General features: G+C 42.0%; 1 protein-coding gene across 1 annotated transcript; it reads left to right on the top strand.

The window, feature by feature from the left end:
* The first annotated feature begins 166 nt into the window (after nt 1-166).
* On the top strand, nt 167-24764 carry LOC129107576 (sterile alpha motif domain-containing protein 5-like). Its single transcript, XM_054619079.1, has 2 exons — nt 167-670; nt 24603-24764. Exons 1-2 carry the CDS (start codon nt 167-169, stop codon nt 24762-24764), a joined length of 666 nt encoding a protein of 221 aa, XP_054475054.1.
* The last annotated feature ends 3162 nt before the right edge of the window (nt 24765-27926 follow it).

Here is a 27926-nt window from a genome sequence, read left to right as displayed (position 1 = left end):
AGAGAGAGAGAGAGAGAGAGAGAGAGAGAGAGAGAGAGAGAGAGAGAGAGAGCAAGCGCAGTCATTAACAACCGCAGAATGCGTCTGAAACGCCGGGTGGGAAAGTAACCATCACTTCAGTGTCCTCTTCCCCTCCAGAGTTGTAGCAAATCTGGCAACAGCCAAAATGACAAGCACCGGGCCTGTCATCGTTTACGAGTGGCTGAAGACCCTCCAGCTTGCCCAGTACGTCGAGGCTTTTGTGGATAATGGATACGACGATCTGGAGGTTTGCAAACAAATCGGAGACCCCGACCTGGATGCCATCGGGGTCTACATCCCGCACCACAGGCAGCGGGTTCACGACGCGGTGAGGAGGCTAAAGGATGAAGCCAACGAGACGGCCAGTGGACTCTATTTCACCCTGGAGCCGATGCCACCCGCGGCTGAGATTTACACCAGTCACATGGTGGACCAGTATGAGTCCAAACTACGGGGATCCAAGTCCTGGACCGAGCCCAACAGTGACCGGATCGGACGCAACGGTGGGTACGTGGGCGCGCAGAGGAACCTGACGCTGGGCAACAGGAGGGAGCTGGTGATTTACCCCAAGCTGAAGCTGAAGATCATGATCAGGGATAAGCTCATCAGAGATGGCATCAACCTCGCCAAGCCGCCCTACTCTAATAAGGTAAGAGGGACATGGATAGAGCAGGTCATGAAGGTCACATGGCACCAAAGGGACCACCACCTATGCAATGTTAAACATGACAGACAGCTGATTGAACACAGCAACATTGGTCCCAACTTCATTTAGTTTGATGTCTACTTTAGAAATATGGATAAAGCCTCTCTCACTGAATTTATTTTGAAATTAGTTTAAATGAGATACCTGATTGGTGTATACTTTTTCAAAACAAAAGCCACACAAATATTTTGCGTTGGAGAAAATATAGTTTTATTGACTAAAACCAGATTGAATGATTTGCAGAGGTGGTTTTTTTTTTTTTTTTTTTTTTGCAATGTGCCAGAGGTGTTTGTGTCTGTGACCTGCTCAGCATCATCCATCATATGGTTGAAAGCCCACTGTCAGTCAGATTAGAGCGCATCTTGTGTAAAAGGCACATTTCACTCGTGTTCAACATCAACATGAGGTAAGAAGCTGAGCCATAGGTAAATACCAGTGTGAGGCCTGACCATTTTCAGCCCTGCTGCACTTTTGCTGAAGTGCGAGTGCTTGCTGTCACGGTAAATGATGGGAATGAAGTCGGTGCCGATCAATAAGCAGAGAATGGAGAGGAGATCCTGAGGAGCTTTCACCCTGCCTGTGATTTCCTGCAGGGGAAAAAAAAAGATTTACACTCTGATTATTAATCTACTCTGACCTCACCTGTCCAGTGACTCACCTCAGCATTCAGCGTGGGTGGATCAACCAGCCCCATGAGCATGTAAGCCCTGGCTCTTTGCTGTGATGAAGAGAGAATGGGCTGTCGATGGCTGGGGCAGTAAATGAAGAGCGCCCAGATGGGTAGGCTGTCTCAGTCCTGGAGCAAGACTGAGAGGGTCTCTTGTTTTTAACAGTTCTGCTAGTGACCTTTCTTCAGAAGTGTCTGAATCATATGCCTTACCAGCTGGGAGGGCTCCACTGAATGACTGCTGTTTACATACAAGGAGGCTTTTGATTGGCGCGTCTGCAGGCCATTGAGGATCCAGAGACAGTGGCTTCTGTAGTTATTGCTAGATTAATACAGCAACATGCACTTTTTTGAATACCTATCTTTCAATGATAACCATCTAGAATTGGTTTAACGGTCAGCACATCATACAAAACCTGTCTTAAGTCAGCGTTATTTATATTTCATAACTTGCACACTTGATTAAACTGATCAAGAGCCTGCTGATTCGTTTCTTTTCAGTATTTGAACAAGCCTGAGGAAGGAACTGTGAGGTTTAGGGATCAAACCTTTCCAAAATCCTGTTTGTGCCTCTGTGTGTCAGTTGGGCTGTCTGTGTGAATATGCAAATATTCATGTGCAGGTGTTTATAACGGCTTCCACTCTCACCGGCCATTCCAACTGAAACTCGATCCATGGTGCTCATGTGGTGATATGACTTCATAACTACATCCACCGTGTGCATCTACATTATCACTTATTTTGTTTGACCCAAACATTAATATTAATTACCCTATCCAGTACTCGCTTGCTTCCAAATTAGTTTTTAGAACTGATACCAGCTTTTGCATGTTTCGTAAGCTCTCTTTCTATATATTTCTCCCAGTTTGGCTGACTGTGAATCCCACAGAGATTTAGGATTTGTGAGGGATTATCTGCAAAACCAGGGCTGAAACAAAGTGCTGGTTCCAGAGGGTTAAACTATCTCTCCCTTTTGTAGGCTGTATTTATTTGGAGCCCAAGCTCTGGCATTGAGGTTTTGGAGGGGAATGAGCAGGTCAAGGTCTTTCTCTGTCGCTTTCTCTTGGGCTCTCTTTCTGTGTGTGTTTGTGTGTTGTGTGTGTGTGTGTGTCTAACCCTGTAGTTTTGAATTGGCTCCAGCCCAGTGCTTTTTCTCCCCCAGAGGAGTGAGAGGAGTGTGAGAGATGGAGCTGTGACCAGCTGATGGAGGTTTGACTAGCTGCGCTGTGATTGGTCTGCAGATATCTCCCCTCTCTCTGTGCCTTTGAGACCAGAGAGCTAGACTCGGGGCAATTACAGGACACAGAAGTCGGTCTCAAGAGACGTTCATTGTGTAGTATAACCAAGACCTCCATCCACATTTAAACTGTCCTCTGTGCTCTCAATATGCAGGGATGTTTATGGTCTGACAGCTGTCTGTTCATCTTTGTGTCACTGGCTTTGTCTCTGTCTTTTGTCATTATGCAAACAAATATAGGCTACATAAGCACCAGAAATAACCAGAAAACCTCTCCAGTGTGTGCTAGATTATTATCAAACCATTCACTCAAAGGACTCTGCTGGGTGTAATAAATACCCATGATCCTTATCAAGGCCGCAGAGACCCCTTGCTTGAGAGAGAGCATTATTTCTTATGATGTAAACAAACACTTGTGCTACAGGCTGCACATTTCTAAATCCTTCATCAGGGAACAATATAAGCAGAAAAGATGGTGCTGCCGTTTGCCTGTTGTCGATTGCACTGCAGACGTAGAGTTTTTATTAATCCTTTTTGTTGGAGCTTTCTCATAAATCATAAAAATAATCCTTTTTAAGTATTTGTCATGTGAACAGTCTGGTTTGTAATCCCACAACCACTATTTAAAGACCTTGTTTCAGATTTGTGAGACTTTAAAAGAGTCAAATCTTGCATCTCTCCCTGCTTTTTATTTCATATTTTGTTAGTGTCAAGGGTTGGCATTAGTTACCCTTCTCTTTACAATGTTCATATCCTTGTTAGACATATGTTTTATACATCTCATCAAGTTTTATATTCAAATCTGTATTCTGTCCTTCACATAGCTGCTAGACAAATTTTCCTTTTGGGACAATATAGTAGGAATTGAATGGTTTTGTAGTTGTCAGTTATGTGCAGTGAACAAGCACAATAGTTCCTCTATTTTTTTTTGTCCAATTCTATTTCGGCCTCTGTTTCCTATTATCTCTCCCGTGATCTCTGAAGATTTTAATTGTTTTATCTTATCAGATAAAATCCCCTTTTACTTTATATAAATTCTGCTCAGTGCCAGACTATTTGAAGATGCGCGCTCATCCAGAGACTGTAGCTAGAAACGGCAGACACAATAGCGCCCCATTGTTAGTGCTGTGTTTCAGAAGGAAGTAGCTGCTAAACACTGGAAGATTCTCCATTGTTTGTGTGGAGGCTGATGGAGCCGTGTGTCCTTTCACTACTGGTCTGTTTTACATTCCCAATTTCCGTCCATTGAAAGAGGCTGCTGAGGCAACTGTCCAGCATTGTGCTGATGGGTGAGTGATAAAAAAAAACAAAAAACTGGGTGTCATGCAGAGAGAGGAAGGGTTGTTAATAGATGGCAACATTGTTTTTGCTGACTAAACTACGCTTAGTGGGTGCTTGGGTAGGAGAGCTACTGTCCTACATCACAGTTAGATGTTCAAGGCCTTTCTCCGACTCCCACTGAACAGCTGATAAAATGTGGAGGTTGGGAATCGCGAGGACTCTGGTTTGACCGGCCTGAAGATTGTAACAAATGCAGTGGACACCCAGAGGTGTTGTGTCTGTCAAAGGGTAAGCAGAAGGAAAGGTGGCTTTTAACTGAGTGTTTTATTACCCTTCTAAAGCAAAAAGGAGGAAGTTCACCACCTTACATGCCAAACACTCACCTCACTTCCTGTTCCAGTCCTTTTATCTTGATTAGTGTCCCAGCACTTCTACCAAGCAGGAAATTAGGTTTTTGTTTAAGGTGAGGGTCATCTCGTGTTGGTCCATTGTGGTTATTGAGGGCCCTCAGGCTGTCTACACAGCTCTATTCTAATTTTTTTTAAATCTATTTCCACTAATGCATGCGATATGTGTCTATATGTTTTTGTAAGATGAAAAAAAGCATATTATGTAGCTAAACCAAGAGCTTTTTCATTGCTTCAGTGGAACACTCTACTTTTCATGAGCTTCTCATTTAGCTTATTTATTTTGGCGAGTATCCTCGTCATCTCTGTCCCATGCTATAGTGCTGGCAATCCGCCATAAGGAGGGAGAAAGCTTTTCACAACAGCCTCAGAGTTTTTCCATGGGCTTTGCCGAAAGTTCTGTTTGCTAGTCTTTATTAAGGGCTTCTTAAAGGCACAGCCAACCAAGGACTCATAAAGGGGGGAGTCATAAAGGAGTCAAGGACCAGCCTCTATTGTCCTGAGAGGACGGAGAAAGTCAATTAGCAAAGTGAGCTGCTGCTGACATTATAGAAAGGCAGGGTTATGTGGAGCACTAAAAAAGGGATAGATCACATTCCCATCAGATGGAAAAAGTCACATACACACTTACTTAGTGGCTCTTTATGGAAAAACCCATGTTTAGGGCCTTTTTGAACATTCTTATTTGATCATAAACTACAAGTACCAGTATTTAGCTCTTTGGAAAGCAGCTGGGCGTAGTGAGGACTGATGGCTATCACAATGACCCTTGACCTTATTGTTTTGACCTGCGAACTAAAACGCAAAGCATTGACGAGATCTCAGCAAAGTCAACAAAGCACTCCACACGCTCTTCTGCTTCTCTGTGGGTGTCACAGCTAAGCAATGTCAAGTTTAGCTTACATTTAATAGTCTATCATCTCAAGTGCAGCTGATCACTTTTCCGTCCGTAGAAAAGTGTGTGCAATAATTCATGTGACAATTTGCACGTCTTTGCTCCTGTGAGTCCAAAAACAATAACTGGAAAAGGAGTCACATCCAAATTTCCTCAAGCGCTATCACTGAAAAGGCATATTCGCTGGATGGTTTTCCTCTTTTTGTAATTTAGTGAGGGAGTTTCTCTCTTGACCAGCCATCTCCTGGGATCCTGTGCAAATGTGGGAAAGCTGTATTTGCAGCTGGCCTTCTCATTTGAGCAGGAAGGGGTGAGAGGGTCTCACTCCTACTGTGCTGTAACTCACATGATCAACTGGCTTTTAAGCCACTCTTGTGTTCCCAGGACATATGAACTTGGTTAGGAAGATGACATTTCACAGAGCTCAAATTTACAATACAACAAAAGTTCACAGAGCTTTCTCTCTGTTCGTCATCAGGAGTTGCCACATGATAATCTCAACATTTAGACATCTAGTTCATGTGGAAATATTGAATTTTGTGCTTGTGGCAATAAATGTCACTACCTCTAGCCTTTGGAGATATATTGTATTTAAATGACATATGTGAGCTGCAGTATATGTGTATCACTTAAAGTTATGCAGTCATGGTAACATCTTTAAATAAAGCAGGCTAGGCAGGCGGTACAGCCATTTCGTTTTCCACTGTGGTGCCGGGAACAGGCTGGATAACACACATTCATGACAGATACATTATCAGAGCTATTCTGGTCCAAGGTTTCAGCCGCTTCAAGGCAGCCTGTCAACAGGACCTCATAGTTTCTCCATCAGCAATGACTGCAGGCTGCATGGTCAATACTAAAGTATATAGGCCTTTTCTATTTTTTACTTGTTTTCTAATGGAAGTCATTGGAAAAGACATGTGGTCAGTTTATATTATTGTATTTTCAGTATAATGAGTGTGTTCTCTGCAATAAGGTGCAAAAATGTTTTTTTCTTGGCCTCATAGAAAGCCCATTAAGAGGAATTATCCAAATGACTTTTATTTCTTTATATTAAATTGTTTGACATGTTCAAAAGAGTCATGCTTGTATCATTTATTTTGCCCCGGAGCAATTTTTTTATGGTTCAGTGCGCAGAAGGCAGATTCCAGTCAGCAACAGTAAACAGAGAAACTAGATGCTGGGTCGATGCTGTAAACATGTTTGATTTGTACATAAATTCTTCACCAGCTCTCACTCGGTGCTGGCAATTGCAAAACACAAAAAAAACTCCAACTTGCTTTATCCAAACCGTGTGCAGTAGCTTTAATGAATATGATCATAATAGTAACAGTTACAGTACATGTACACAGTAATAACACTGTAGTCCGCTTTGAATAGCGGAGATGGAGAAAAAAAATGAAGATATCAAGTGCCCCGCAAGGATGGAGAGTGACAAGAGAGCAGGCCCGAGCATCTGTCTGTGTCATGATCCAGATTGCAAACACACTTGCAAATGAACACATCCGCACATGTTTTCCCTCTCTCTACATCTCCGTCAGGCACACACTCATTACTACACTGGCAGTGATTACTCTGGAGGGGATCATTACATATTTTTCTCATAAAAACGCGACCATACATTGTTGCATGCTGTTAAGGCGCTGTATGCGTGCTGTCAGTCATCTCAGGGATTGGGTTTTACTGTACTGCCGCATGTAGTCGCATGTAACCTGCAGTCCAAGAGGGCTAATTACGTCTGACTCCCACGCATCTACAAGCTGGGAGGTCACACACTACAGGGGCTTTGTTGCGAGTCGCCGTGGAGACAAACTGAAAGATATATTTAAAAATCAAACCAATTGTTTTTCCTGTAATCTCACAATGACAATGATTAACATGGCAGACATATAGGGTGGGATTATTGCATAGTTCTTTTCATTCCATCAGCAATATGTGTGCTTCATAGAGTTTGAATATTGCTCAAGCTATTTGGTGAAGCAGCTCATCCTCATCCTCACATTTGAGAAGCTGCAACCAGCAAATGTTGCACTTCCATTTGATAACTGGCCTAAACTATGCAGTGATTGTCGAGATTGTTTGTAAGTCATTTTCTATGAATTAACTAATCGGATAATGGAGTAATCATCTAACCACTACACTACCAGTCATCTGCTTGATAGAAAAACATCTAGATGGTTGTAAGCTCCTTTCCATGAGTATAACTGCTCTTCTAGAAACGTGACAAAGCACATTCTTGTCATTTTTTTTCTCAAGCCCTTCTTCCACATTCTGCCCCAACTGTAGGAATTAATCCTCTTTCCTATGAAGATGCTGTTAAAAATTAACAATGACAGTATTCCTTGCCGTTCATGGGGCTCAGACAAGCTCCATGAATCCTAACGATGAAGGCGTAGAGGGTACGCTGGCTGCTAGTCGGCTTGGTGTTACCTACAGCTCGGTGGAGGATTTCTTAAAGCGCTGAGCAGTTCTTGGAGGGTTAAAGCACCACCACCCACAACAGAGCTTAATTGTCCTACATGTAGCTACAGTTTGGCTCATGTCAGCTCATATTATCTTGGACTGTGTTTTAGGCGTATAATGCAGGGGTGTAGAGAGATGAGTGAGGCATGATAGCAGTGAGAATGAGTGTTAGAGGGACAGACGGGGAGAGCGTGTATAATTACCTCGTCTGAAGCCGCTGCCAGCATGGTGGTGTACGGAACGAAGCACAACCAACTCTCAAACCCCCCCCTTATCCCTAATTGGTCCATTTCCAAGGCATGAGGGCAGGGCCGCGCTGAAAGCTTTGATCATGGAGACCACACCAGTGTCGATATGTCCCTACCTGAGTGCTTTTGTAGTGGCTGTGCTCGGCGGGAGATTAAGCCATACTAAACCCACAGAGTGTCTGTCAGTCTGTCTCTCTCTCTCTCTCTCTCTCTCTCTCTCTCTCTCTCTCTCTCTCTCTCTCTCTCTTACTCTGGCTTCCCCGCGGCTCTGCATACCTGAATGTGAACCCTAATTACCTGGCAGTTACTGCATTCCTCAAACACGCCTACGCAAACTCACGGACTGTGTGATGCACATGTTTCTTTTTTAACAAAGGCAGCGGCATTTTTGCAGGTATGCTTTTGTCTTGTGTGGTTTGTGGCGTTTGATATCATAAGCATTTACAAAAACATTTACGGGTTGCAGCACATTCCAACAGAAATGTTAATCTGTGTGGGAAGCCGATGGTTTTGTGTGAATTTATCTCCCTGCAAGTGAACATTATGGGACATATATCTCTATAAATACTAATTGAGGGAAGTGTTGTGCTGGTGACAGGTGCTTAGTTAAACTGAAAAAGTACACTGATGATAGCATTCATGTATCATGTATGCTTGACGTCATAAATGGTAAGTTTTAGCTCTCTAAGTCAAAAAAAACAGGGGACAGTACAGTTCAGTATCATCTAACCTGAAATGAATACAAAATTCGGCACAGTCACATTATGTTTTTTATTTTCTCACCATTTCCAGAGTTTTCCCTGAGGGGAGGTTAAGCTGACCGGAACGGCTCTGTCTGAACGTGCTGCAGCCGGCTAGTCAAGCCCGTCATTAGTGGATCAATCTAGACATGCTCAGTATGTAGGGCTGGAGTTCATCACGCTAATTGCTGCTTTTTGACCCCTGTTACACGTTAAGCGTTAATTGTTCTATTCATTAAACGTTAATCGCTCACTCCGCTTCATGCAGGGTTGAATAGGGAATCCACTGCGACTGCTGAGGCCATCCCAAAAGCATTTTTTGATCTGAAACTGAGTCTCGCATCATTAAAGCTTTAGTAGGGGTCAGAGTCCTGTGGCTTCTGCAGAGAAAAGTCTGGTCAAGTGTGTTATTGTTTGGGCTAACTCTGCAAGACATTACTCTGTTCACCCATTCTAAGCTTACCAAAAATACGCAGCCTGTGAACCCTTGAGACAATGCATTATACTGAGATTACAAACTGAGAACTTGTGTAAAACAACTTAGCATTCTGGTGTTTCCACCTCTGTGTAAACAGGTTTTGAGTCATCAAATAACCAAAGAGGAGCAAATGTAAAGAATTGGACATGCACCAGACGAACAAGGCACTGTGAGTGTGTTTCCACGTCTGCAACCAAATCCCTCAAAGCACATTTATGGATGTGTTTTGTATTTTGGGATGCTCATGTAGCCATCTAAGGTCAATTGTGTTAACGCCTGAGATGTGCACTCTTAGTTCTGCTCCATCTGCTGCCGTTGAAACCGCAAAACCACAATTTTCATATCGGCAAATCTTTAAAACAATACAAAACCAACCCCTGTTTACTTAAATAACCCTTGAGACTTCTTTCTAAAGGAAAGTCTCTCCGACAAATCTGAAATGAGTGGTGTCTTCTCTGGTCCCACAGCATTTTTTTTTTTTTTACACGAAGGGGTTGGCACCGTCGTCAAAGGATCATAGATCATTCTAACCTCAGTTTGGTTTTAGGAGTCATGTTACACAGTCAACTAGAGTCTTGGCCTGAGTTCAATGTGTGAACAAAGTCATCAGAAAGCTTGCCTTAATTAAATTTGGCCTCTCTGGTAAACACAGCCATCTGAAGGTTTCTCTTCATTGCAGCTGGCCTGGTGTGACTTTTCCTAGGAGGCACTAGTTTATGTCACCAGTCAAGTGACAGATTTCTAATGCTCAGCTTTGTTTAAAGAGGATTAGGCTAAATCCATATTTATTTCGACATGGGGGCATATTACAATGATAGAAGCTTATTATGAGCATTTGAATATTCTAGTTTTATTCGTGGAAGAATTATGGACTAACAGGAAGGAGAACTAAAACACAGGAGGTTTCTCAGGACAGCTTTGAGATATGGCTCAACACTTGTCCTTTTGAATATTTCCTGTGGCCCCTTAGGCCAAAGTTTCCTGCATAGCAACAGCAGACTGGTAATCTGCCCCTAACGTGCAGCCGGTCACGGCCTTTGGTTGCAGAGGAAGTGCCGTAAATCCGCTAAATCACCTCTCGCTATGAATCCACGCAGCACAGAGCTGATGTCACACACTAAAGCCAAACAATACACTGGCCGACTGACAGCTCGCCGTCCAGGCCTGAGCGGAGGGGTCATGCATCGGGAATTGTCTCTGCTCCGCCAAACATCCTCCCCCAGTTTCACCTCATTCTCACTTACTTGCAGGCAGGGGAGACAAACTGGAATACAAATAGACAGACTGGCACACCTGTCAAGCCGACAGAGGGAGGGAGATAAAAAAACAGCTTTAGACCGATGGAAAAACTAACAGACACAAAGGAGAGGCCAGTAGAGATGGAACTGGATTGAAAAACAAGTAAGTTAGAGTAAAAATATGCGCCTTAGAGTAATTAATAATCATCTCTTATTTTAAGCTTTTTTAAAAGGAAGCACTACCACTATCACACCCTGACACTCTCATAATATATTTATAATAACCTGTTTTCATCTGCATGTACAAGGTTGTTTGCAGCCTTGAGCGTGAGGCAATACCTCTCATCACTGCTCCAAAGCAGTTAAGAGCTGAATAATTAATGCAAGAACCATTAGATCATGAAACAGTTCATAAACCATGTAAGGATGATTGCTGAGGTTTCATGATATAGTGACTGTGTGAAGTTCTGGCCCATGGTGCGACTAAATGTAGCATGGAAATGGAGTGCCTTGCAGGAATTTGTCTCATCACTTGATTAAAAAACATCTTTTTTTTCAAGGAGGGGAGGTGTAACATACTTTATTGTTTGGCTTTCATCCTACTCATTTTCAAACCTTCATATGGCAATAAGTGTGACCACAGAGGAAGTGTATTCCAACGGCAGCAGCATGGGAACGCTTTGCATTGAGCGCCTCTCAGGACGACTGTATTGTAATATGAGTCTTTATTATGGTCACTTAGCATGTCCCTGGCCTGGACCCAAGAGTCCCCGCCCCCCCCTCAGATGAGAATACACTGTCAGTCCGGAACAATGGGCTGCAGGATTATGCTTCTTCTCCCAGCAGCCCCTGCAACTCTGATTCCCAACCCCTCCATCTACGCCTCTTAAACTGCACCCTACCCACCCTTTAAAGCTAGCGGTGCCCCCATATCACCCAGACATGGTCAAAGCCCAACTCCTTAAACTCCAGGAGATGCCCTAAATTATGCACCAGCTGGCAACTCTCATCCTCAGGATCCACAAGTGGAACAAGCATGGTTGAACCGAGAAATAGATTATCTTGCTAACACTTCCCTGAAGATGACAAAAGGTCTTAACTGACACTAGTGGCAGCCAAACTCAGGATTCTTTGGGAAGTAGACGATAATGCAGCAGTGGAAGTTCAGGGCAGCCATTATGTGTGGAGACGGTCTTCATTGTCATGCGGGAATCCCACAGCCGGGGTTTACAGCAATTGTCATGTAAAGTGGCCATTCATATTTTACAAACTGCTTGGAATGGAGGTTCTGGATTGGGCGTTATGTGAATAAACATGATACTGTAGAGACTAGGAAAGGAAGACATGTCTGTAAATATGTTGTTACTGTGATGCTCATCTCTTTTTTTTTATCCTCCTTTTAATACAACTATGCCTGAACAAAAACATACACAAACTATCACTTGCTCTCTTTTTTTTTCTCCATCAGCTGCATATTTCTGTAGAACAAAGGAGTCCCTCCTGTTCAGCAGATAAATGTAGGACAGACGCACCATCTTGTTTCTTAAATATGTTTGTCTAGAAAATCAAAGCCCCTCACCATTTCTGTGATCACTACACTGCAAAATCACAACAGAGTGCACAAAGCTCAAGTGCTCTTATTGTTGATTAGGATTACAGGAGAAGCCTCGTGCTAATCAGTATATTGATGATGAACGCTCTTCACTGGAGGAGAGGCTGAGGAGGCTTTTGTTACGAAATGGCATTATGTCCTCAGAGGCTGAGACTCGGATGAGACCGTGTATTCCCGTCACTCAAGTGATGCTTTTTATGCAATTAATGATTTCCCCATACTGCCTCACTCTCTCTAGTCATAGTAGTTGTGGTTGTTTCTAAGTGGTAGCTCGCAGGATTTGTGCCTTACTGCTCAAACTCAAAGTTCTATCAGGACTGGTTTTTTTAAGGTGCTGTTCTTTTCTCCGTCTTCTGTTAAACCATGGAAGCTGCTGCTGCTCATCCACCCACACAGTTGTGTTTGGGGAAGCTAAGGGGTAGTAAATACTGCAGGCGCAACTGTTTTCAAAGTAAACAATATAAAAAAGTAAATATCGTAGCAACATTTGTTATATTCATAATACTATAGTTCTATATCTGCTGCTGTAAAGGGAGGATCTTGTGTTCCTTCTGCCAAGTCCCCAACCCAGCATCATATGCTTGCTCTTGCTTCAACAAGCTGATAAATAAGTTGCTTTTAGACTGTCTAGAGAGCCATACGACATAAAGTCCAGTTAAGAAACAACGCTACGGAGCCATGTGCACAGTTGTAGATGTTGTAGATTCTCTCAGACAGAGGGGGAAATGTGCACATGCGTTTTAGTAGCTTCACAAGCAGTGCCAGTTTGCTTATAACCACTGGTCCAAAACCAAGCAACCTAAGGCTCAGAGATGGCACAACACTTAAATCACAGAATGCACTTTTTCTGATGCTTATAGTCACTTGAAATCAATATGAAGAAATGTACACATAATTCTCCAGTGTGGTGATTCACAGCAAAGTGTACAGCTGTAAAATCTCAATTACTGACATTATAGTATCTGCTAACACCTTGTTTTTCTCCACGTCATGTTTAAGATTTCATTTTAAAATCGTTTTAATTTCATACAAGGCTTTACATTACCAACTAAATAAAATTTTTTTGTTTTATAAATAATGTTTAGAAAAAATGACCACTTTAAATGATGAGTTTTCTGCAACTTACAAACTTCTGTTTTCCCAACCATCCCACTGTTTCAGATTTGAGAAAGGTTGAATGCTTAACTGCCTGTCAACCAGAAGGTAGTTCTGAGAAAAAACCCAGCCACATCTACTGTTTGAAACCAGATCTTTTAAAATCTTTAATAAAAGATAATTCACACCAAAATGGACACATTTTGCCTTCATGAATATTTGTACTGCTTGTTCCCTCCTCGCCTCAGAGGAAGCGGCATGTTTTTTTCCCTAGCTGCTTTGTAATGGCTGTCTCATCACCACCGTGCCGTGCCTGCTGTGTAACAGGCCCTTACACTAGATGCACATCACTGCCACTGCTGTGCGAGAAAGCAGACATGCATCTCAGTACCAGTTAGTATCCCAATAGGCCACAGGAGTCTCTAAATTCATCTTATGTAAGCTACTCAATATCTACAAGGCTCGGAGATTGTCAGAAAGAGTCTGATGAGACGAGTGTGGCACATCAAACGTTTTCTCTCCGGGAGTTTGCACACTGAATGTGTTACACACTGAATTGGGAGATGATTACAAAATTAGATGACATACTTGTCTCTGCAAGCCCCTTAAGTGGTGAAAAAAGTATTTTCAACGGAGGAAAAAAATGCATTTGGTGAAGTTTGCGTGACTAATATGTAGCACATTTAATAAATGAACCTTACTTGCCTGTATTGTGCAGGAGTCCTCTTTCTTCTGCATCACCTTCAGATTTAAAAACTGATCATGTTCAGCATCTCAACCTCCCCTTGCCTCTGGAGTCAAATGGCTGATTAAAGGCCATGCTGGCTCTTGCCAAGGACACTTCCTACCGAGTCATCACTTTTGCCCCCCCCCCCAGGAGATGGAATCAGCCCCGGGACGTAAAACACGGGCAGAAGTGTGTCATAGCTTTTTTTTTTTTTTTTTTTTCATTGAGGCCCTGAGCTAAAGCTGTGTGTGTGTGTGTGTGTGTGTGTGTGTGTGTGTGTGTGTGTGTGTGTGTGTGTGTGTGTGTGTGTGTGTGTGTGTGTGTGTGTGTGTGTGTGTGTGTGTGTGTGTGTGTGTGTGTGTGTGTGTGTGTGTGTGTGTGTGTGTGTGCGCTCACATACTAAAGGCTCTGTTTGATATCTGCCATTGCAGAATCTTCACTCCTCCAGCATCCTCACTGCATGTCTGCTACTTCCTAACACATTAACACTGCACCTACACTTAGCCTAGACTGTAAACAAGTACATATTTTGATGCTGTTAAGCCTCTTCACATTTGGACGTTCCCAGTGACAGCTTCTCCTTTTGGTATTCTCCCCTTGCTGAAAGGGAGCGTGAAGCCTGGTTATTTATGTTGACAGTCCCCACAGCCCCGAGTGAAGCCCCCCACTGAAACCCCATTCACAACCAGCTCATTATGGGATGTCAAGTCTGGCATCCTTCCTCTTCTCCTAGCCGTGTAAGTGTGTTTTTCTTTTTTACTGTGATAGGTTACCAAGGCAACATGTTGGAGCACCGCTGAGAGTTTTTGGTGTTGTGCTCTCCTGTGATGCGGTGGACAATAAGCCCAATGACAGGCATCGCTGACATGCCTGCTGCAGTAATCATAATGCCATTTATTGACAGGCCGTAGGTGACTTAAACCCGGTGCTGCAGTTCCCCTAAACTGCTTCATTTGCTTCCCATCTTTCATGTCACATCTCAGGATTTGAAAGCCGGGGTGCTAGCCCAAGCTAAAGAAATAGGTCACCATTTATTAAAAGAAGGAGCAATTGGCTGTGTGGAAGCATAGTATGCTGTGTAAGCCTTGGACACCTTTCTGAATACCAAGCCCTTGGAGGAATGCCTCACAAGAGATGAGGACCTATAGTCATTCAATCCTGAAGGGTTGGACTCCAGGCATGTCCTCTAGGAATATCCCATCTCAGCCAATCCTGGCATGCCCGCAGGCTCTCAGCTGCTAGTGCGCTCCTAACTGCGTGTCACGTATCTTCCAACTGAAGGTCAGAGGTCGAGTAGAAGCGTTCATCTGGTCTCCACCGAGGTGGAAAAGACGGTGGCAAAAGGGGACGTGTGGCTTGTCGACGAGAGCCGCTCGGGGGGCATTGAGCATGCCAAGTCCCCTTAACCACACATTTCCATTTTTGTCGTTAATAAGCTGCTTAGTCAGAGAGAGGGGGAATGTTTTTCCTTCTCTTGCTTTGTCTGTTCAGTGCAGCTGGGAGATCTGAACTGTGAAGGTGTGATTCATCATTTGTATGCGTTGGTGAGTCGGGCGCTCATGCCAGTGGAAGCACAAAGCACAAACTTCAAATCACGCACACACTGCAAAAACTATTTTAGATTTTGGAACCCTAAATCAACAGTACAAGACTAAATCTTTTAGACACTCTTATAAAAAATTGCATCAAGATCCAGCTTTTGTTCTGAATGTTTGCTTTGTAACTTACTAATCGTGACTATTCTTGTTTTTCTTTTTGGTGCATTCTATGATGGGAAACACACTTTCACATAAAGGTAAGCCACTTTATTTTTATGTTTCAATGTACTATAATGATCCACACTCCTCCAAGTCTCCTACTCTGGCAAGACTCAGGGCTGTTACAGGAACAAAACCTTTGAATCACACTCAGATGGCCTCAAAGTCGTGGGTGGATTCCAGCTTTAAGTCTGTTATGACCCCTCCTCCTCCTCTTTTTTATCTCCTCTGTAAATAAGAACAACATTCATAGACATGTGAGCTTGAGCTGCCAAATGCAATGTGGGTCACAATGACAGAAACCATGCGCTACACACACTACGGATTTTAACAATTGTTTTAAACCCGATCAAATGGCTTCATAAGATTACTTAGCATTGTTTAAAAGCCTGGATTCCTTTGGAAATGTCAATTTATGCAGTCTAGTCTCATCTCCAGATATGTTATTTAGCAGTGGAGGCATACATTACATCAATTACACAAGTGTTTGTTTTTTTGTTTTAGTGTTTATTTCATCTGTTTGCTTACTTTGAAAGAGTTTCCTCTTCGTTATAATTCCAGTACAGCTAAGACGGAACAGAGAAAACTAGGCTTATTTGTTTATCTCAGTTTCCTTGCAAAGTAGCTTCATCTATTGTGTGTGTGTGTGTGTGTGTGTGTGTGTGTGTGTGTGTGTGTGTGTGTGTGTGTGTGTGTGTGTGTGTGTGTGTGTGTGTGTGTGTGTGTGTGTGTGTGTGTGTGTGTGTGTGTGTGTGTCTGCTCTGTCTGCTCTGTCTCACTCTCCTCTGTTTCTCAGCAGAGGGAAACTCGCTGACAGAGGCTCTTTGTTAATAGAGGGGGGGAGAGATGAGACTAGGTCATACAGGCAGATTAGTGCTCATTGAAATCCTATAGGAAAGGTCATTTACATAGTGCTGCCTAAATCCACTTGTGACCTCATTCGTGAACCCATTCACAATCCTGACACCCTCCACTCCCCGTCTGACACTGTTTTGTAAACAAACGGTGGAGCATGCTTATCATGTGCTTTTGCTACGGGTGTCTGTTCCCTGCAGTGTAGTGGGCAGATCCGTGTGTCGAGTGGCCATTTTTTTTTAGCTGACCTGAGGAAGCTCATGTACAGAGTTTCACCCTACTGTGATGTTTGTTTGAAGGTGCTTTGGCTGACCCCAGCACATTTTTTTGTATGAATGCTCAGTTTGTTTCGTATTTGTCAGAGCGCTGAGGCAGACGGCAGCAGTTTGTCTGGTGACTTTATTTTCCGTAAATGAGGATGCGGATGTGGGAATGACTAATGCCACTGTGAAGAGAGAGATGCCTATAGAAAAAAATCTTCCTGGCTTTTTGGCAAATTGGCAAAACAAAAGCACTGCTGGATTAGATTACTATAATACTGCAATCAAATTGTATAGAAACAATGTGATTAATCCACACTGCCTGCCTTTACATGCGTGTAACATTACAGCCATAACTAGATTATATTGTTGCATGACAGACACACTAAGCTCTCTAGCCAAACATGCCAAAATAGCTTACAATGCCAAAAAAGGCTATATTTTTGCTCTGAATTCCACAGTTTACTGTACTAGACATTAGAACCAACCCCCAAAGCAATCACAGGAAATCAGTCTTTTCAAGAGTTGGCAGAAATGTAATACTCTTGAGCTTGAACAGTGTCCCATCAGGAGAGAAAGAGGAAAGGATGAACCGAAAACCACGATCCAAGTGCAGAACCTTTACCATGGCAACAATTGTCTTTGAAGAGGTTGCAGATGTGTCTTTCACATGGCACTTTATCAGAAGTCTTTGTCTGTTGCCAAATATTGGCCTTCAGTGTGCTTTTATTGTCTACACTATATGCTTGTCGCATTGATGTACAAGTGTTAATTGTACATTATTTTGTGTTTCCTCCTTAACGGATAAGTGAAGTCCTTGATAACCAGACGCTGTCTGCACTTTTGTCTGTTCAAATAAAGCTCAAGATCGACTGGCTCGCTCACGGTTGGGAATGTGGCACCACAAAATAAAGAGACAGAGAGAGAAAGCGAGGCAGCAGAAGCAAGCTCACATGTTTTCTATTTGTTTTCCCTTGATTGCCTTCTGTTTCCCAAATTTAACATCCATGCGCCTCACTCGTCATTGTGAATCACACTGAATCTTGCTAAAAATGAACAGACTTGCGGAAACTACAACAATAAAGGGTTTAAATCTGTGGTTTGTCACATTTGTGTTTTGGGTTAAGCTTTGCTCGGCAACAGCTGCTTTGCCTTGGTTCAGCTCTATCTCCCTCTGGCTAGCACACCTTCTGATACATAATGACAACCGTAATCTGATTGGTTTGAGAGGAATCTCTGCCTCACAGGTCCCAGGTCACTGTGAACACGACGACACTGCATGGCGTGTCCCTATCACACTGTGACAGGTTTTTCTCTGTTTCGTATCGGTCACAGTAACATTTTCCACAGGAGCAATGCCTCTCTAGTGTCTGGTCTAATTTTGCTTGCTTGTGCCGTGATGAATTGGAAATGGTATTAGTGCTTGCGGAGGTAACGTTCCCTGCTTGCTAAACACCCCTGTGCAGTGTCGCTTGTAGAATCACTGCTACAGTTCTCATTGTGTAGCGTTGCACATCTCAGTATTGATTTACCATAGCTTGTACTCAGGTGCATTAATGCAAATGCATGCATAGTCACAGTGTCCATGCTGGAGGAGGTGTCAAACACTCCCAGAGATCAAGAGAGGCCAGAGAGGATTGCACGCTTGTCTGATTTGTCTGTGTCTGTCACACACATATACACAAGAGAAGAGAGTTGTCTTCAGTAAGAGCTACTTTGTAAGAGTCTGCTAAAAAGAGGATGAATCGGATTTGAGCTGGCACTGGGCAGCCATACATGCACGACAGACTTTAAATTATATTTAGATATTCATTATTTGGATCGTTTGAGATATATCTTTCAGAAAGTATTCTCCACTCCATGAAAAAACGTATAACGCATTATTATTTCTGGCGATAGGGTTAGGAAATATGAGCTTAAATTTTGCGATCCCACAAGACGACAAGTGGTATTCACATTATAAATCTGACCTGTTTTCAGTTTATTTCTCCCCACAAAAGTAATCTCTGAAATATATAACGCAACACTATCAGCTCCTGATAGGTATCGGTTGATTAATCGTCTATAACCTTTTCCTGCTCCAAACTATTGTTATTATATCAGCAATTAAAAGTCCACTATTAGTCCACCTCCATCCCACAGGTGATCTTCTCTATCTCATTTGGCTCACTAAACCAAAATAAACCATTTACTTACGTTCATCAATAATTGTATCCACTTATGGCTACAGCAAGAACGCTAATGTGTGCCTGTTTCTACTCACATGTGCACTTGTGTGTTTGTGTATGTCTTCCTCTGGATGGTAATTCATGTAACACTGCTACAGTGACTCATTTACAGTTGTAGCTGTTAGCCTGTCTCTGTTCATCAGGATTGCTGAGAGCAGCACTGACCCAGGGTCACCTGTTTTGCATGAATGCCCCTTAAATGGTCTTGGCTTAATAATGCCATCATAATTCTTCACTTTGAACAATGCATGGTGTCCAGCTATATTTCCAATTTTGCAGACACTGTAGGACTTAAAACCATTCCTGGCAACATGCAGCAGTTTTCAGTGAATATCAAGCACATGTAAGAGCAGCAGCTTGACTGTAATTGCCAAAAATGAGGAGGAGTATTTTAGAAATGGCATACTTTTCCTTTTAAAATATTGTTTCATCCTTACAAACTGCATCATTATTGGACATTTCACTCAGGCTGTTGCTTCTTCTCAATATTAAGGCAACTCTTGCTTATCCTAAAAAGGAATAGCAAAGGAGGTTTTAATTATTGGTAATTGAAAACCCTGCTGGGATTAAATGAGTCACAATCTGACAACAGAGCTGTGCAAACGCCCTGCAGAACTCCAACTCTGCGTCTGCTTCCTGTCTGCTCTCTTTTCCCCTCCTCATTGCAAAAACACTAGAGGTTCCTAATCCTAAATTCATATGAAAGCCTCTCTACATTTCATCATTTACATCTCTAGTGAGTGACATGATGCAGATCAAGCTGCACCAACAAGGGACCAATCAGACTTCCTGTCAAAACAGCTATTTGATTCTTTTTGCAGGGCAGCAGAATAATAAATGTATATTGAATTGTATTTAAATTCAGTCTATTGCCTTTGGTGAAGGTGAATCACTTAATTTGCATAGTATGAAAGAATAATGGGCACTTGGGCTTCTTTCTGTTATGTAAAGCATATAACTTTCATTCCACTTTAATCTTGCTATAACTTTTTTAGGTTTCACAGAGGACTCAGTGACCTGCAAATACAGGAATAATTATTTTTTGTATTATTATTAGAAGATATATACTGTATCAGTGACATTTTTTTTTTTTCTAACAAGGCCATCACATTGATTCTGCATCCATTTAGTGCTAATGACATCGACTGTACCATTATCATTATCTTGGATGAGTGGCCAGACTTATGTTTCAGAACTCTCAAAACACTAGAGGAGGCTGTTAAAATAGTGAATGAGCGTCTAATCCAAGCATTAACTAAAGTCTCTAAACATTTTAATTGTGATGATTTTTTGGTGTTTTATATCACTAAATTGCAAATGTTGGACTTTGGGCTGTTGGTCATTCAAACCAAACAATTTGACAATGCCATCTTAGGTTCTAAAAGTATCATTATGGTCTTTTCTTTTTTTTTTTTCTACTATTTTCTGACATTATTATTAATTATTTTTTGGCAACAATTAATCAAATTATTCAAAATGAAACTTGGCGTGTAATCAATAATATAAATAAACATTGGCTGCAGACCAATTTCAATCATTTACATTTGTAAATCACTTTTCTATTTATACAGATCATGAGCCTGTGGATTATGGAGGTTAATATATCCTCCTCCGGGTCACACAAAGGCCATGACGCGTTAAAATGATTTTCCATATCCAATAATTGAGCGTTGACTGTGATCGGTCAGTTCAAGGACACGGTGTTGGTTTCTGGGTCGTCCAACTATTTAGACCAGAATCACCTCTGTTGCATTTGTTCAATTATTCACTCCAGTTGCACCCATTGAGTCTATACTTTAAAGGCCTTTTGTGATTTACTCATTGATTAATGAGTGGCTAGTAATTCCTGTATACTCCAGATCATCGTGGGTAAAGCAACCATCTGCCAGCTTTGCCATGCCTTATTACCACAGAGGGAAGAGAATTTGGTTAATAGAGATGAGCCAAGGAAAGCAAATTAGCCCTTAGCTTTCTTGGGGTTGGTCGTTCACCTACTGTGTGTTCGCACATATTTGGCCATTAACTTTTCAGAGTGGAGTCGCTTGGGCAGCAGAGGTGATTCTCCATTCTGAAACTCGTTACTCAGATACAGTGAATAGCACTCATTGTGAGGCGAGGAGCTACGAGGGGCCAATTCCAGAAAACATGAGATCAGAGCTGATGTTGCGCTGCCTTGCCAGATGAGTTGGCAGATGGTAAATAACCACAACTATTGGTCTCACACAGAGGTTTTAATAGGGTAGTTATTGTAAATATGGTGTAATTATGGATAACGACAGTTTCAGTGTAGATGAAGGGTATTATGTGGAGAACCTAAAATCTTTCAACGTTCAGGGTGAATGAAAGCTACATTGTTATTGAGTTAAATAAGACCCAGGGTTATAGTTTTGTAGCTGATTTGCAAGCAAACTACAATAATTGGGCAAAATTGAATTAATCCCAAAAGAACTGTAACGAAAGTCTGGGAATCATTTTTGACTTAACCATCGAACCACCACACAAGAATTTGCATAAGTCATGAAATTGATTCTCTCTGTCCTTGGTTAGCTGTGAGTCCCTGCTTAATCTTTGGTCATGGTGTGGAGTTCAAAGAGACTTGTAAATTTCATGTGGAAAATTTGGACTGCGATGTCTTTTACTTATCACATCTCAAGCTCCCCGGTTTCTTATATTGAGGTCAAAAGAACCAAGTCCTGCTGATCAGAAATGTTTCTGATGTTCTAGACACATTCCTTGGCCTCTCCACACTGATCATTAGAAGTGGTTAAGCCAAGCCCTTCAGTCAGATTGTCCATAAAATGCATGTTGGATAACATATTCATACTTTTTGTATTCTGATGCTGCATACGTGTAAATGTTGTAGATGTGTTAAATTTAAGTTGCTGCAGAAACTCTTATCTGTGTAATTACTACACAAGCATTTTATGTAATCAAATAAAATAACCCTGATTGGTTAAGTGATCGATTCCTCTACTTATGGATATTATTGTATTCGTTGTGTCCATGTGCTTCCAAGTGTCAGAAGTGCTGGAAAATTTGATACAAAATTAGAATGCGTGAAATGTAAAAAACTGTCAAATAAAACACCATTTCTAAGATTGTTTAAAAGGACATTTGTAGATTTCAATGGAATTATAAGTATTTGTATGACAATGTTTCAGATTTAGTCAGAAGGTGGTGAAAAATGAATTATTCCATTATTCTTTTCATTACATTCTGTCCCATTAGGTGTAGTAGGTGTTTTCTGAGTGGCCCCTCTGTTTTAAACCAGCACAGGCAGACACAAATCTGAAATGCATCTTTCACTGTCCTCGTGTCCAGTTCGTATGTCTGAAGGGGATTACAGCGTGCTCCGTCTCTAATTTAGGCACTAACACCCCAGAAAGCGTGAGAAATGGATTGGGAGGCAGCAACAGGGAGAATGTGCTCAGCTGCTGTCTGCTGTATTGCAGCGAGCCATAATTAGTCTATTACAGCAGGGCAGTAGCGATGGGTTATATGATCTAGTGCTATTAGAGCACTTAAAGTCAGCATGTCTCCCAACCATTTAGCCCCACTGAGCATGCAGCCGGATGGGCTGCGTGGACTCTTTAGCATATTCTCTCAGCTGAGCAGATGTGCCAAAAACCACACAAACCACAGTGATAGAAATACATTTTACATGTTTTTATCTTGTCTTTTTTTGCACATGCTGCTTTTTCCCTGTCATGAAATATATATTTATGCTGCTGTTCTGACTTTAATGTCACAGAGCAGCCCTTACAGACGGTGCTACCTCTGTAAGTCCACGTGCAGTTTCATAAGCAATCGCCATCATAAACTGAAAGCCATCGCAAGGTGACACGATAAAACTGAAAATGATTTAAAGCATGGGCCCACTCGCCTCTACATCCTTCCATCTAGTGCATAGTAAAGCTGATGGGGATTATTTGTGACCTACGTTACAGAGTTACAGCGTTGCCCAGCAGTTAGGCAAGATGTAATTGGGAGTTCTCAGGTTTGATCCTAGCAACAGGCAGTATAACAGAAAGGTGACTTTGGACGGAGGAAAGCATATTACAAGCAATAAGTCATTAGTTGGCTTGATAAAATATTTCAATTGTTCGTATATGTTTTAAAGATGGTGATTCAATCAGCGGTTGGAGAGCTTATAGCTGTCAGTCATATTTTGTATGCTAACCTACCAGCTTCCATGGTGATTACTTACTAGTGTGTCTGTTAGCCTTCACTGCAGGAGGGGCCGACTACTCCAGCTGTATTTCAAAACAGACGGCTCTACTGCAGATTTTGTTTGCTACGTCTAATCAGAGGTGAAATAAGGGCTGCTTCGCTGCAGTGGCATGCAGGATGGAGACAGAGGCAAGATACTCGCGAACATGTGGGGAATCACTAAGCAGTCTCTGTAATTATTTCTAAATCAATATTGTGACAAGCAAAGCTCTAGAGTGCCAAATCCCAGCCCGTCAGATTTGATCGGACTTATCCCGGTGGAATCTCCAAGGCTCGAATGCTGCTGCCTTGATTGATTCCCACATGGTACCTTTCACATGATGGCCATCTGCAATGCTAACACGGTGATCCCGATCGATCGGGTTCTTCTGCAGTGCATATGTGGGGCTTGTAGAAGATCAGACTGTGTGTGTGTGTGTGTGTGTGTGTGTGTGTGTGTGTGTGTGTGTGTGTGTGTGTGTGTGTGTGTGTGTGTGTGTGTGTGTGTGTGTGTGTGTGTGTGTGTGTGTGTGTGTGTGTGCGGCTGATTGTGAGCTGAAACGGTATAGCTTTAATTGGAATCCTTCTTCCATTTAATTAAATAGCTGCTTGTGTTGAAATGATTATGTTAATGTTTAAATTATTGGTAAATTGATACTGTTAATGGAGGCTGTAATCGGTGCTCATAGATCACTGGCACATAAATCGCACAAACAGAAGCTCGCCTTGACAGATGAAACCATAGGTATCCATTAATGAGTCACTAAACTTCTGCCTTTGAACCCTCCTCCACTGGCTGTGCACAAAAGCTGTACTTTATCAACCTACTCAAATTATCATACTCATGTATTTCTTTTTTCATCTTGCTCTTTCTTTAAGTATGACTGTCGAGCCTGGCAATTTTCAATTTCAATTCCCCATGTCGATCTGTCTGCGTTGCTCAGCAACATGTACCATAATGGTTTTTACATAATGTAAGATAATGGTTCTGTTTTGTACATTAATTTGAGTTCAGAATTGTGAGTCTTTAATCTTTCATAGACACCTAAGTAACCAATTAGGCAAACAGAGGAAGAAATATATACTTCAAAGCATGTCCATAAGGTCATATGTGACTTACTATCTCTCAAGCAATGCAAATTCTTATTTTGAACTATTAAAAGAGTAGTTGATATTACAACATGTAAACCCATTAGTGCAAAAGTTGAAGTGCGGTAATATAAGAGATCTGCTGAAGAAGTTAGATTTAACAACCCATACTGAAAGTGATTTTATTTTCAACGTTTCATGATCCTTTTTTACCCACGGGGGTAATTTCACAGACTGGTTCCACACAGAATCAATCTCTTCCAAGCAGACCTTTCTGGCTCTTTTATTTAAGTTTAGTAACCAGTTGGAACATAGTTAAAACATGTATATATATATATATATATTGACCTGCTTCCCCTCACGACTTTTCCTTTTCCTCATTTCTTTAGGTTGTGAGACACATTCCTCACACCCATCAATTCAACCTCACACCTCCTGACACACTAGATTATTCCCGCACTGCCTCGCCCAGTGCAGTGCCCTATACTCCACAACCCCCTCCACACACAGACACATGGCCCCCGGCCCTTAACAAACAGACCGACACCTGACAGCAGGCCAGCTCTCATTCGAAAGTGGCCTGAAAACAACATCTCTCTGAAACAGTCAGGATGAGGATGTTATACCTTATGACATGGGTGGTGTTGTTCAAGGATGGACTTTACTGTCACAATTTCAAAGTGATGAGTCACAAAATGAGGCTGCAGCCGGTCTAGGCTGTTCCATAACAGGTTGGCTTATGCAGAGAAAAACATGTCCATGTACAAACGAAAGCATATACATTTTCATTTACAACATGAGAAAGGTGATAGCATTGTAATGAAACCATTGAGCAAATGTTCTGAGCAGTATGAAAGTCTAATTTGAATCTTCCTGCTTTTCTCCAGATGCAGGTTTGATTGCAGCTACATAAGAACAGCTGCTACCAAGCCGACTGTGAAAAACTCAATTGAGCCTTGGGTTTATATCTAGATAGCAAGCTCCTGCGTGTTAAGATTTGAGTGTGCCTACATCTAATCAAATAAGATCAGGAGAATGAAAATAACAGTACGTGACTACGCCTCCTCTAAATCACTTCTGTAATGAGGACTTAGATTATACTTAACGATGTATTTGTGTTTGAGTGTATTTGGCTAAAATGCCCTTCCTGGCTTTGGTCAGGAACACCTTGGTGAAACTAACCTAAGACCAACAAAGGGGGTTGTCTCTTTTTAGACAAAGGCATCCAAATAGCAGCACAATTAATATATTATGTGGTTATGTTCTCATCCTCAATATACATGGATATCAAGTTGAGCTTCAGATCGATTGAAGATCATAGAAGTCTTGTTTTGGACAGCAAACCTCCTCCCATACGGTGGAGCTGGCGTGGTTGGCCAAACTACTCTAGCTTTGTTTACAATCAAATGGACGCCAAAGAAGGTCTCTGCTGAAGTTAATGTGGCCATTTGTTAATTAGGCTGATTCCACAGGAAGTGCTTTGGCCAGATTTAATACCAGATGGACAAGGAGAAGGGATAGAGGACGGACATTGGGATTGAGAAAAAGAGTAAAGAGGGATTCATTTGTATTTAAATTCCAAAATAATGATCAAACTTCAGTTCAGATTTCATGCTTCTATTTCTCTTGAACTTCCCACAATTCTCTCCTGTGTTTGAGGGTAAATATTTTGTCCTGGTCCTACCGTTTGAATAGTAGTGTGTTTTCTAGTTTTGTGTCTGGTTAGTTAAGAAGCAGAATACACTGAACCTGACTGTTCTGAGGCACAGAGTTGTTATTTCTCTCACTGGCCTTTGTGTGACCCCTTTTAATCATTCTCCACTTAAATGTGCATTTTCTTTCCTCTTATATACTTGCATTGGAATTAAGTCTGCTTTGAATTCCATCAGGAGTAACAGAATCATGACCCTTCCTCTCCTTTACAAGAGAGCTGAAATGTCTGCTGTCTGCACTCCCACCACATGATTCTTTGCTTCCTTTGAGATTAATAACTTTATCCAATATAGTTTATAGCAGCGCTGCTGTCCTGCTGAACTTTAGGATAACTGGCTCATACGATTCTTTGTGGCATTAGAAAGTTTCACGACATTGGCAGCAATAAAACTGCAGTCAGCTCTGTTAAAGAATTTATAGTCGTCAAAGTGAAAATAAGGCAAAAAAATCCTTCTGCACCATTAATCGCCTGCTACAGTATCCAATGCATTATCAATTATCCAGCACATATTTTTGGCATTGGTAGCGATAGCGTATCTTGAACAGGGTTATCAACCCCCCATCGGCAGTTCCTCTAATCCCACTTGACGTCCTTCATAGAAAACCTACGCGGGATTGGCTGAGTGGGCAATTGGCATACTTTCTTTGCCGTCTCTTTTTGCGTTACTTTGTTCCCGTTGGCTGTGTTGGAGGTGATGTAGAGTTCATTTTAGGATTACAGCTTAGCTGCAGGGCCTGTGGCAGAGCTCGGGTGTTAACAAAGAGAATTATGAATCTTTTTGAAATCCTGACAGATGAATATCTGGTGAGGAAACGTATAAACGTATTCCCCCTCGAAATCAGTACACCAAACCTGAGCAGAAGCAGAGCCGCTGCTGTTGTCTGTGGGTTCATCTTTAAGCATCCTGGTGTGTGTGGCTGTGTATTCATGAGTATTTTCGAATGTGTTTGAGTGTCTGTTCATGTGTAAGTGTGTATTCTGACATATGGCTGCAGTTTGCGCCAGACAGAGGGAGAAATTAAAGCTTTTCACAACGACACCCAATACACGACACGTCCAACTGTGATTTCGCCATCAATAGAGCAGCACATGTTCAGCTTTAGCACTTAGGTGAGACATTTTTTTCCTCACCTCAGTCCCCTCACTGTGATCAATACAAATATCCTGTCCAAGTCATGTTGTCACATCTTACTATGGAGTTTTTACAAGATCGGTCTCAGCCAGCTAGCTCAGATTGCTGGAACTCACTACAAGAAATGTAGCCATTTTTCCCCCCCGATCAAGCACTAGTCGAATGAAGCCAAAGCCAAAATCTCAATTATTTGTGGTTGATGAGGAGTGCTGCAGGCTGTCCATGCTCTCTTGCGGTGCAAAAGTATCTGTCAATGTATCTGCGGAAACCCTATTTAACCCCAATAGTTATTTTCCAGTCACTGTTATAGCTGAGGTATTTGCAGTTTCTGTTTTTGAACTATAAGCAGTTTTTTTCTGTATGAAAACTTTTAATGTGCAATATTCACAGTTTAAAAACCTTAGAAATATTTGTTTATGCATCATTGAGAGAGCATTTTAAAATCCTTACTACTAAGATGACCGAGTCATTTATAAAAGGCAACTACTGAGTGATGACACGTCATGCTAAAAATATGATACACTGTCTTTTAGATTAAAACCACTAATAGATTTACGTGACTGTATGCATGCGAGTCCCATTGTCACTCTGTCAGTAATGAAGGGGCCCCTGACCTTCCCTCCTGACCTTGTGCTGTCTGGTCACCACCTGGTTCCAGGGAGAATGTGGCGTGAAAGTGGACACACACAGGCTGCCTCACACATACCTGACCAAGATTAATGGCACCTTAGATATTCATCATTGTTCTCCCTAACAGCAGTCAGATATGGCCCTGGGCCAGGCCTCTGCCACCAAAACCCACTGAGGTAAAATATGCGATGTTCACTGCTTAGCAGCAACCTGGCAAGAGACCCAAGGTACTTTGGA

Source organism: Anoplopoma fimbria, chromosome 18, assembly GCF_027596085.1.
Source record: "Anoplopoma fimbria isolate UVic2021 breed Golden Eagle Sablefish chromosome 18, Afim_UVic_2022, whole genome shotgun sequence".
NCBI lineage: Eukaryota > Metazoa > Chordata > Actinopteri > Perciformes > Anoplopomatidae > Anoplopoma > Anoplopoma fimbria.
Note: the sequence above shows the minus strand (reverse complement) of the source record. Positions and strands in the feature narration are given on the sequence as shown.